Source organism: Chiloscyllium plagiosum, unplaced genomic scaffold (assembly GCF_037043375.1).
Source record: "Chiloscyllium plagiosum isolate Xiang-an unplaced genomic scaffold, Cpla_swu_hap1 HiC_scaffold_8, whole genome shotgun sequence".
Taxonomy (NCBI): Eukaryota; Metazoa; Chordata; class Chondrichthyes; order Orectolobiformes; family Hemiscylliidae; genus Chiloscyllium; species Chiloscyllium plagiosum.
In genome coordinates this window covers 99,591,765-99,604,588 of record NW_028270146.1, presented here as the reverse complement: position 1 = coordinate 99,604,588, position 12,824 = coordinate 99,591,765, and the positions used below count along the sequence as shown (strand labels likewise).

The following is a 12,824-nucleotide window of genomic DNA, read 5'->3' as shown; positions in this document are numbered from 1 at the left end:
CCACTCGTAAAATCAGACCTCCTAACAAAAATTGACCCAACCTTTGAAGTTTGTTTCTGTATTTCCTCATTTCAAGTGGCACCTGAATGAATTTGTTTTGTAGCCGAAAGCCTCCGTACCCTTCCAACATGGGGCCCAGTATTGCACAGTGGTGGATTTTACTGGTTTGTTTATAAGCTCATCATTATGTCTTGGTTTTTATGATCCACACCTTGTGATAAAATTACATTTGCTTTGTTTTTGTTAAGAACAGCCTGAAATGCTGTCATTAATGTTCTCTAAAGCTGTGAGCAAGTATTTCCTTCCCCTTATTCATACATTCAGCCATTTCAGGAATTCACAATTGCAATACAGGAAGACTGACAGCAACCCGAATGTAACCAGTCACTGCTCAACTAGAAAATGGCGAAAACATTCTGGCTTGCAGAGGTAATCACACTGGCTTGCAAAGGAAATATTGCATCAAATCTACACAGTTTTAAATACTGACTTGAGCATTTGATATTATCTGGTCTCACAACCATAAGGCTTCAAGTAAGACTGCATGTAAAAACAGATTTCATGAGGCTGACAGATTCTTAACCACTTGTCATCAGGTTTCAATATATATTGACTTTCAAGCAAGTTATTTTATTATCTACCATTGAGTTACATTTAATGCTTTATCATTGTTACCTTTTGGTCAGTGCTCTGCAATGGGTCAGTATTTGCAATGTCATCAAGCCAGTAGTCACTGGTATCCACAAGCTTAGCTAGCATGTGATGCAGTGGAAGTGTCCCTACCTCTGAGCCAGCACACCAGTGTTCAAGTCCCACCTTCTCCAGAGGTGTGTAATAACAATATTTCTGAACATTGATTCAGAAAAATATAATTAGCATGTGATCCTGAAATTGGTGAAGGATCAAGCAACTAGTAAGGCTCCATCTCCACACACACCGCCAACTTCGCTGCAATTTTTGTTCTTTATTCAAATTCATGCTGTGTAACATCAGCTAACATCTAAAAGCTGAACCCAGTCAGACTCAGGTTTGTGCTCGGAGCTCCAGTTCTTTTGAATGAAATGCATGTTGTGCATTGAGCTTGAAGTAGTCACTTCCTGGCCCAGCTTCAAGTTCTGATTTATCACATTACTGCAGATGGATGGCTGGGCCCTTCATAACTAATCCTGCCAAAGAACAAACTGCTGAGCAAACAGCCCATATACACACAGCAAATATTGAACACTGTGGGCAGGAAATGCAAACACTGAAGTACAGCCAGCTTCCATAATCACCTAAATCTGCTCCCAGTTGCTCTTTGCGGAGGCTAGATTCAACAACACCTGGACTTGATTGCTGCCTATAAACTAGGACTGAGATGCTAATCTATTCTGTAGAGTTTTTTCATTGCAGACAATGACCATAATTACAAGAGAACCAACTGGAACTGGGTTAATGATCTCGAGGACAGCATTGCAGAGAACCAGCGCTTTCTTATGGCAATACATGCTCTAATTCCTCGTTAATGAGCTGACCAGAGTTCACAAACAGGGACTCAAAACAAGTTTACCAAAATGTGCAATTTAAGTTATTTATTCTAAGGTCTATACAACCTTTGCCTCTGTAAAGGAACATAGGCAGTGTAGTCTCCTGGACTTAAATAAACTATGATGCTGAACTGCCCCCTCCTGGTTACAAACCACAACTGTTGAACAGTTCTAAAATAATATCTACAGCTCGATACAATGAGCAATGCCCCACATCCCCTGCAGAAACAGGTCTCCTTTAGAAAGCAGAAACAGCTGAGGCTCTTTGAGCAAAGAAAACAATCTGCACTAGATCCCTGACAATAACCAAGTTTGCATTAACTTGAGCACAAAACCTAGGAGAACTCCAGGCAGCAGGGAGACTGGGTTTCCCTCTGCCTGTTTTGATACTTCAGGGTCTCAGTAGATACTGTACTAACGAAGAGAAGTTTGTCTTCTGGATATTTTGGCTGCATTACTTTTTCAACCCAACATACATCATTTGCTGCTTGCCTACATAATCCAAATGTATTGTAGTTGTATGTAAATAAACAAAGATCAAAGAGGAACCAGCCCAGAATAAGTAGCTGCAAAACAAAATGTCTGAACAAATGGTGACAATGCATCAGATTTAAAACTGTTACAGATGTGATTGAATACTTTTCAACAATCAGGAAATAGGATATTTTAAAGCTAGGTGAAATGTAAAATATCCCTGCAAACAAAGCTGAAAAATACAAAAAAACCACAACAAATACAATGTGGGGAAGGCCTGTGAATTATAGAATAGGACTGCAAAATACAGGACAGAGAAAAGAAGAAAGGAGAACATGGACAAGAATTTGCAGCAAAACAGTGGGTCATTTGGCTGGCTGAATCTTTGGAGCGACCCAGTCACTCCAATTCCTCTGCTCTGACCAGTAAGTTTATTTATTTCAAGTGCCCATCCATTTTCCCGCTGAAATTATTCATCTCCACTTTAGTCAGCCTTATAGGTAGAAAGTTCGATGCTATTACCATTTGCTCCATGAAACTTGAAAGGGTTCAGAAAAGATTTACAAGGATGTTGCCAGGGTTGGAGGATCTGAGCTACAGGGAGAGGCTGAACAGGCTGGGGCAGTTTTCCCTGGAGCGTCGGAGGCTGAGGGGTGACCTTATAGAGGTTTACAAAATTATGAGGGGCATGGATAGGATAAAAGGCAAAGTCTTTTCCCTGAGGTCAGGGAGTCCAGAACTAGAGGGCATAGGTTTAGGGTGAGAGGGGAAAGATATAAAAGAGACCTAAGGGGCAACTTTTTCACACAGAGGGTGGTACGTGTATGGAATGAGCTGCCAAAGGATGTGGTGGAGACTGGTACAATTGCAACATTAAAGAGGCATTTGGATGGGTATATGAATAGGAAGGGTTTGGAGGGATATGGGCAGGGTGCTGGCAGGTGTGACTAGATTGGGTTGGGATATCTGGTCGGGTTGGACTGAAGGGTCTGTTTCCATGCTGTACATCTCTATGACTCTAAAGCTCCTCACATTCAACCTGCATTACTTACATAAAATTTGTAAATGCCAGCATTCATTGTACATCCCTAGGTGTACTTGAAGAAGTGGAGCTCAGCTACCTTCTGAAACCACTACAGTCAACGTGGTGCAAGTATATTCAAGTGCTGTTAGGAAGGGACTTCCAAAATTCTGATCCAGCAACATTGATCATGATATAGTTCCAAGTCAGGATGGTATTGACTCAAGGGGAAATCACATGGTACAGTTGCCATGTGTCAGTTTCCTTTGTCCTTGCGGTTCATAGACGTTGCAGGTTTCAACGTTGCTATCAAGGAAGTCTTAATGACACTTGTGGGTGGTACACATTATTGATCAGTGGTAGAGGAAATGAGTGTTCAAAACGATGGATGGGGTGCTAATCAAGCTGGATGCTTTGGCTTTCATGGTATTAAGATTGAGTGTTGTTGTAGTTGCAATCATCCAGCTGAACAGAGTACTTTGTCATACTCCTGACTCGTGTCTCTGAGACAGTAGAGACACTTTGTGGAGCCAGGCGGTAGTTACATATGGCAGATCTCTCAGCCTCCTGCCTGTTTACGGCCACAATATTTACATGGCTGATCCAATTTGAATGGCTCAAGTCTGGAATTTGTCCATTTGCAGCAAGGGCTGGTACACAGAGTTGTGGATGGACTGACTATTGTGCGATCCTTAGCAAATAGCCCTGCTTCTGACCTTGTGATCAAGAGAAGGTCATTGGCATAGTAGCTGAAAACGGTTTAGCCTAGGACATCATAATCTAATCAAGCAAAGTCAGCATGGTTTCACAAAGAGAAAGAGTGTCTGACTAGACTTTTTCCAAGGTAATCCTAACCAGCGTGGATAGAGGAGAACCTGTACAGGACTTTGGTTAGGCCACAGTTGGAGTACTGTGTGCAGTTCTGGTCGCCTCACTTTAGGAAAGATGTGGAAGCTTTGGAGAGGGTGCAGAGAAGATTTACCAGGATGTTGCCTGGAATGGAGAGGAAGTCGTACGAGCATAGGTTGAGAGTTCTCGGCCTTTTCTCGTTGGAACGGTGAAGGATGAGGGGTGACTTGATAGAGATTTATAAGATGATCAGAGGAATAGATAGAGTAGACAGTCAGAAACTTTTTCCCCGGGTACAACAGAGTGTTACAAGGGGACATAAATTTAAGGTGAAGGGTGGAAGGTATAGAGGAGATGTCAGGGGTGGGTTCTTTACCCAGAGAGTGGTGGGGGCATGGAATGCGCTGCCCGTGGGAGTGGTAGAGTCGGAATCATTGGCGACCTTTAAGCGGCATTTGGATAGGTACATGGATGGGTACTTAATCTAGGTTAGAAGTTCGGCACAACATTGTTGGCCGAAGGGCCTGTTCTGTGCTGTATTGTTCTATGTTCAAAGATGTCTTGAATTTGGGACTTGCAGAACATGTTTGACAAGGCATCTCAACGTTGCTGGGACCACAGCTGTTTACAATATATATTGATGGCTTCGATGAAGGAAGTAAATATATCATAGCCACATTGGCAGACAACAAAAATAAATGGAAAGGCAAGTTGCGAGAGGGACACAAACAGCTTACAGATAGATATTAATCGGTTAAGTAAATTGACAAATGGAGTAAAATGTGGGAAAATGTGAATTAGCTCATTTTGGAAGGGAGAACAAAATTGGGTTGGCATACACAAGTAGGAAAGTTCTACTACAACTGTACAAGGTGCTGGTGAGACCACATCTGGAGGACTGAGCAGTTTTGGGTCCCTTATCTAAGGGACAATATCACTTCATTGGGGGCAGCTTGAGAATGTTCACCAGGTATGGAAGGATTGCCTTATGAGCAAAAGCTAAACAGGTTGGGCCTGCACTCATTGGAATTTTGAAGATAGATAGATGACTGCATCGAAATATACAAGATTCTAATGGGGCTTGACAGGGTAAATGCCGAGAGGTCTCCCCTCATGGGAGAGTTTACTACCAGACAGCATAGTCTCAAAATAAAGGTGCTTTAATGTAAGACTCAAATGAGGAAGATTTTCTTCTCTCAGAGGATTTATTGCCTTTGGAACTCCTTTCCACAGAGCTGTGGGGGAAGAGTCCACGCGTACATTTAAGACTGAGATGGATAGATTTTTAATCAATACTGGATTCAACAGTTACAGAGAAAGCACAAAAGTAAATATAAAGAATGCCAAGATACTATTGAATGGCAGTGCAAGCTTGAGGGCCGAATGGTCTGCTCTGGTTCTTATTTCTTATGGCTTTATGGTCATACAACTAAATTTCAAACAATTGCAACAATTTATATTGTAGGAGAAAAAGGGCAGGTCAAGCAATTGGCCAATGTGTTGCCACAAAGGAAGTAACAGGGAACTACAGACACCCAAAGTTCTTGGATAATTTAAAGAAGATGCAAGTCTTGAAATATTTATTTAGCTTGCAGAACATATGCTCCTTCTAGCAAGCATAAATGATTATGTTATGAGCAATCATCTTAAGTTAGTTACTTTATCTATTATCACAATCAGGATTATTGAGCAAATATTCACAACTGTGGACTCATTACAAATAGATTGTTTTGTGCTTTACACGTGTAGTCTGGTTGATTTGAAACCATGCTCTGTCTATGATGTCCATTACAACCAAAATAACATGCTGATTGATTGATCAAACACTCAGATGTACATCCTATGTACAGTACTTTGTATCATCGAGGCACTGAAATTCAAAGACGACATTGCTCAATTGTGCAGTGGGAAAATATCTTTTTGGATTGACACCAACAGCCCACTGATGGATGGTAACCACTCATGCAGACACTACACAGTAGCACAAAATGGCTTGCTTGTCTTGTTTGAACTTGACACTTCTACTTTTAGGGTAATTTGAGGTACACGAGGTTCCCCAAATGGCAGCCTTTGGTCTATATATGAATCTGAATGATAGACCTCAATCAATGATCTTCTGTACTAGTCCAGAGGATCTGTTTATCAAACAGATAAGGAACATTGTATACGAATTTCTGTGTTCACACATATTGTGCGATATGTAGGACATATGATTCGATCAGCCAGTTGCTGAGGTAAACAATCGTTTTTATGTACTTGCTGTAAGCACAGTACAGACTGCACTCAACCTGTGATGCACCTGTTTTGAATTATCATCCTGAAACCTATCATTCTCTGTTGCTTTCACGTAAGAATGCCTTATCCAATGATCAGCACCCTTTTCTTTTGTAGTAGAAATCATTGCCCTGAGGCGGCAAAACGAAATGCTACACTTACTCGTGCCTCTTTTTTGCTGTACCTTCATGGAGTAGTTTTCAAAATGGTTACAAAATAACATTGATGCTGTTAAAGAAATATCAATACTGCGGTATTTCTCTTCACATTTTAGAGGGCTGCTGCTATGTATGAGATTCTATAATATGATTAGATATTAAATGATGTCCTTTAAGGTTATGTCCTGAAATGGAAAATGGTGAAATCATAATGAACTTGGCCTGGATATAGGTCTTGTGAATTGGTTTCCGTGGGGAAAGATGTTGAAACCTTAGAAAATCAGCGACACAGCCTTCACAGTTTTGCACTGAAGAGGTGAAGCTGGTCTTTTTCAATGCAGCTTTTCAGGCTGATGGATGAAGCAGAGAAGTGACTACTTTCAGAGCAGGATGATTATAAAATTTAGCTGTCTATACGGGAAGACAATAGAGTTAAATAATGGGTCAGTGGAGTGAGCCCTCAGCTGGGAGCTGGTTTGAGGATAAAACTCAGTAAAGAAACGTTCAAAGAATGCTGAAAGACTCGCGGGGCCACGGTACAGAGATGGCAGTCTACGAAAAGTTCTGTCAGTGTGTGGGACTTAAAGTATGAGGCTATAGTGTAACACAAACTGGTCAGAAAAATAAATTCAGTTGATTTAATTAGTTAATCGAGAAGTACCGTTGCTGTAGTTTGGTATATTATCTGCCGAGGAGTGCTTAGTTTCTACTGACGTGTGTTTGTTTCTATGAAAGTCTTAAAAAAACCTAAGATCTTGGATACATGATTCTTTTAATTAGTTGCTGGGAAAACCAAAATTAAATAATCAGTCTCGAAGGAGATTTTAAAAGTGTAAAGCACTATGTGAAGGACAGAAATAAGTTTAATCACTTATGGGAATACTGAAATTATTTTTGTCCAAATTGAAGAGTAATTTGTTGTACAGAACTTCAGTATTACTTGAATTCTTTTTGAAGATTTTCATCTTGCACTCATCAGGGCAACTCAGTAGAAAACAAATGAAGAGGAAAAATCTTTATAACGCATGAAAGGATATTGTCATTTAGCCAAAACGGTGTTCAGCCTATCACACAAATATGTAACACGGTCTACTTATTTCAGCAATAGCATGAAGTCAGGTATGTAGACTATAGGTCACAAAGATTGGCAGATCACATCAAATAGCATATCCCTGTGGCTGTTTGCAACAAGCAAACTACATCCAACTATCCTGCACTTGTGAAACTCACAACAGTATTCAAGTTCAGATGTGATTCCACAATGAAGAACATTTTCTGGATAATTCCCAATGTGTGAAGAATTACACTGGCAATCAATTTAAGATAGCCATTCAGGCTACCAGTTTGGCACAATTGTGTGTACTGGAAGCTACATATTAATACACCAGGGTCTGTTTTTTGCAGGCAGAAACAACATGTGCATGCATTGCAATGGTTTCAATCCAACAAAACAGGTTATAGTCATTCACTAGCTCATTTCTCAGGACAACGTCTCACCAGTCAACTTACCTAGTTTAAAATTTAAACATAGTGTGGCAGTTAACTGTCAGTCATCATTAATTTGTGCATTCTCCATGGCAAGACTTCTACCAGAATCCAATTGCGAACCGTTAAGTACTCTAACCTTACAGTTGATTCTATTCTTGTGAATTATTCTGCTGAGCACATGATAAAACCTTGGACAAAATGTTCCTTGCTTTTAACAACACAGATGTTTAGCATGAGTACTTTCTGAATGAAGCTCCTACATCTAGAACATGATGCTCTTCATTAAGTACAAAAAAGAAAGAAAAAAGAAAAAAAGATATGCAAGTCAGCAGATACATGCAACTGGATTAGAAAGCTCCAAAACGCCAAGATACATCAACAAGGCTTGGCTTGATCATGACTATCTCCAACAGGAGACAACCTAACCACCACCTCTTGACTGTGAATGGCATCACACTTGGATAAAAAAAACCTAACATTGATGTGTGTTGGTCGTGTGGGGGGGGTGGTGGGGAAGAGAGAGAAGGGCCACAAGTGAACAGAAACCGAATGGGCTCATCCAAATAAATATGAAAATAATAAAAATCTAGGCAATAAAAATAGGTTGGGGGGAATTCTGCTGCAGGTACCACACATTGAAGTCACCAAAATCTGTTCACAATCTACAAGACACGGCTCATGAGTATAAATGAATATACTCTGCTTGCCTGAAGTGCAGCTCCATCATCATTTAAGCTCAATAGCATCCGAGACAAAGCAGTCCGCTTGTCTGGTAGTGCATCCACCACCTGAATATGGATTCTCTTGACCACCTATGCACAGTCATTGATGTGCGTAACATCTTCAAATGCAGCGCAGCACACTGCCGAAGTTCCTTCAATACAATCTTCCAAACTCACGACTGAGACTGCCAAGGAAAGCAAGAAGAACAGACGTATGGGGAGTTACCATCAACGGTAGATATTCCTCCATGGCTTGGAACTATATTGCTGTTCCTTCACCATGGCTTGGAACTATGTTGTTGTTCCTTCACCATGCCTGAGTCAAAATCCTGGAACACCCTTCCAAATAGGAGTGTAGGTGTACCAACACCACATGGACTGTAGTGATTCAAGTAAGCGAGTCTTCACCACCTGTTCAAAGGCAATTAAGTAGCAGCAATAAATGCTGTCCTTACCAGCAATCCTCCTATCCCAACAATGAATAAACAAATTCATGTTGCAATAAAGGCAAATAGGACAGAACAAGCATAGAAAAGAATACGCATAGAAAGAATGTTCATCATCCTACTCATGTAAAAACTATGCTCTACTGGTTTGTTGCTGAGAGATAGACATTATCAGCAATGAGACAGCTGGCTGTTTACACAGGTATAGTAAATCCCTCAGCAATCTAACTCTCTCCAGCATCCCAGAAAACAAACAATACTGTCTATTTATAGACCTAGAGCTTTGAAAGCACAGCCACTTCCAATAAAGTACTTACATTGTTGATCCAATCATGTCAGTTAAATTGAATGCTTTGTCATGCAATAAATTAAATACTTGAAAATATCTAAATAGCACTGTTTATTGCAGCAATTTGGACAGAAGGTACAACATACTTTCTGGTGATTTATTAGTATAATGCTAACTGGTCTTAATTGGGGGTCGAAACACTTTTGCTTTCAGGCAGTGGGTGAGGTTGAGACACAGTGTGGGTCTCTGAAACGAGGAGAGGAACTGGGCAAAATGTGGGTAAGGGAGCACAGTTGGTAGAGTCTGAAACATACTCTGAATCAAAGGCAGAGTTCCATACTTATAAAATACCTCTCCATTTCCTCGACTCCCCCACATACCTATTTTCCTACATTGTTAAAGGTGTACATAGTTTTGGTCTTGTGCAACTTACCCAGATGTCTTTTCGATGGGATAGGGCTTCATTCATAAAATACAACTTTCAATGCTCCCACTGTGATAGTGAAAACTAAAATGAATGAAATTGGATGCTCACCTTGGGTATGCTGTTGTAGAGAAAAGCTGGCATTTCTGTGGTCTGACTGTGGCGGATGGATGAGGTAGCCAATTTTCGTCGATGGATAAGGTGCTGGGTGTGGCTTATTACTGCTTTGCAATAGCCAGTAAAACAAAGATCCTGTGAGCCAGAACAGATTGTTCACACATGATAGCAGCAACATCCCAAAACAATAGTAATTAGAAGAGCAATACGCAATGCGTTCCATTGCAAAGCATGTTTGTATATTATCAAAATGGCTAATCCAAACAGAAAAGAACAGTGGATCGCCCATCTGTAACGCACAGAAAGGCACATACTTTGAATGAGAATTCTAATAAACAATGTGGGATGCCAGAATACTTCAGGATTCAGATTTCAATAATTTTACACAGCTGAAGCAGGTTATGTCTCTTCACAACATCCCTGATTCCACTGCATTATTAAATAACACAATGAATCCATGAATTAAAAAAAAAATCAAATGGCCTTTAACTGCTGTACCAGACTGATAAATATTGGCTAAATGAACTGTAAACATTAAAAAGGAACTTAGTCTCAAGCGCTTCAGCTAATGCTTCCAATGATGGTCCACAGATGTAAAGATTGTCATAGTTGTTTCATCATGAGCATGAAAGGGACTAAAACTTGAACATACAGCTGGCAATAGGCAGGACACTAAGCTGAGTTTGATGGTTTGCTTTCAGATGTTTAGTCACTATACTAGGAAACATAATCAATGAGAGTCTCTGGTGAAGTGCTGGTGGTATGACCCACCTTTCCATGTGTAGGTCTTGGTTTCTTAAGGTGGGTGATGTCATTTCTGGTTCATTTTCTTTCCCCCAATGGAAGGTAGATAGGGTCTAAATTGATATGTTTATTGATGGAGTTCTGGTTAGAACGCCATGCCTCTAAGAATTCTCACACTCGTGTTTATTTCGCCTGTCATAGGATGTGTGTTGTGTCCCAGTCTAAGTGGTGTCCTTTTTTGTCTGTATGTATAGAAACTAGTGATTGTGGGTCGTATCTTTTGGTGGCCAGTTGGCATTCATATGTCCTGGTGGCAAGTTTCCTGGTAGTTGGTCTGATGTAGTTTGTTTTAATAGCTCTAGCATGGTATCTTGAAAATGACATTAGTTTTGCTGGTACCATCTATTGGATCCTTTAGGTTCATTAGATGCTGTTTAAAGTGTGTTTGTAGGTTTGTGGGCTACTATGACGCCAAGGGGTCTGAGTAGTCTGGATGTCATTTCTGATATGTCTTTGATATAAGGTAATGTGGATTATAGTTTTTGGTTACATTCTGTCTGCTTGTTTGGGTTTGTTATGAGCAATTGGCAGAAGACGCTCCAAGAGGCTTTCTAATTCAAAGTTCACTTTTTACCACTGAGCTCACAATAGCTGACAATTAGTTTTGTTTTTAAAACACAGGTTAAATTTGTTTGGGTGTTTGACATTCCACTGAGCTGTTTCATTCCCCATGACAATCCTGAAATTCACTGAATCATCCTCCTTCACAGAACTACATGGACCATCCCAAGCAACTTTCACCCCTAAATGAACATGAATGCATGCTGACAATACAGAGCCAATAGCAGAGGTAACTTCAAAAGGTAAGAAATCCTTAAGAGCCAAACTCTTTGGTGATGCACATACATCAAGAAAATGGAGGGATATGAGCCAAGCGCAGGCAGGTGAGACTAGTTTAGTTTGGGATTATAGTCGGCATGGACTGGTTTGGACTGAAGGGTCTGCTTTGTTGCTGTATAACTATGACTCCTTTCTTGGCTAATAGTTATGTTCAGGCCTTTAGAAGTCTAGCAATAAATCTCATCTCACAACGCTCCTGACTCATTTGTGGATGTTTTAAGACATGGACATAACTGTTTGTGTTCTGTTACATATATGATCTCTCTCACCTGGAAACCTTTACTGCTGTGGATGTTGGGGAAAGATGTGCAGGAATCTACCCACAGGATCAGGTCTGTGTTGCTCAGATGTTGCCTCTTCACCTCACTCTCTCTCCAACTGCGTGCATGGTGAAGCCTATAGGCAGCTTTCTGTGATAAGAAAAGAGCTAACCATCTGCAGAGAGGAAATGGTAACATTGAGATGTACTAAAAGTCATCATCCAATTTCACAGTTTCTGCAATTAAACTTTGTTATATTATCCCAGAGCATATTAGCCCAGTTACCACCCGCTGCCCCCCAACAATAAAACAATAATAGGGCAGGATTCTAAACTGAAACAAGCTCAACAATACAGAAAAAGTAATATATTCGCAAGCAATACCAGGTCAGAAAAAGGCAGAGGAAACAGCCAGGAAACAGCTTATTGTAAGAAGACTAACCATCTTGAAAACCTTTTCAGCCGCTCAGTTAACATAACACAAACTAAGCAATCGTTTCTAGCCCTGCAGGCTTTCCAAGTCACTATTTCCTTTACCAAACTAAAACCAGTACTCTCTGGCTCTCAATTCTTCTGCCACCGAGAATAGCTTTTCCCCCTATCTACTCCACAGAATCTTACCAAGTTGAAACACATCTATCAAATCTCTCATCTACAAGAACCACCACAGTCTATCCATTCTAATCAGCTATGTTGCCCCAACCCTGGAACTATTCTGGTGAATCTTTTCTGCACTTTAAATCTTTTTGTATTTCCAAAAATAGAGTGCACTGAACCGGATGTAATACTCTAGATAACGCCAAGCTAACTTTCAAAGAAACACAGATTTAACACAAGTTCCTTGCATTTGTAAATTTGCTATTTATAAGTTTAATTAATCACTTTACAAGCTTACCCTGCCATCTTCAATGGTTTACGCACAAATATTGCCCGATCCCCCTGCTCTAACTCCTTAAGCATTGTACATTTTTTAAAAAAAAAACCTTGTCTCTACCTTATCAAAATAATTCCCTTATTTTAATTTTCATGCATCACCTGACTGATTAATCTATGCTCTTTTGAAGATTAGCATAGTTCCTCAGAGCACACATTACTTCCAAGTCTTGTGTCATCCACAGATTATGACATTGTAC

The 12,824-nt window shown here is 40.3% G+C and overlaps 1 protein-coding gene across 2 annotated transcripts in view; it reads right to left on the bottom strand.

Annotated features, from left to right (window-relative positions):
* ino80 (INO80 complex ATPase subunit) overlaps window positions 1-12,824 on the bottom strand; it is a 215,530-nt gene that overhangs the window by 85,522 nt on the left and 117,184 nt on the right. For both annotated transcript variants that reach the window (XM_043698306.2, XM_043698307.2), the window contains exons 24-25: window positions 11,702-11,867; window positions 9,783-9,923 (exon numbers count right to left, since the gene is read on the bottom strand). In XM_043698306.2, the coding sequence (XP_043554241.2) occupies window positions 9,783-9,923; window positions 11,702-11,867 (307 nt within the window). The remainder of the gene's footprint in view (window positions 1-9,782; window positions 9,924-11,701; window positions 11,868-12,824) is intronic.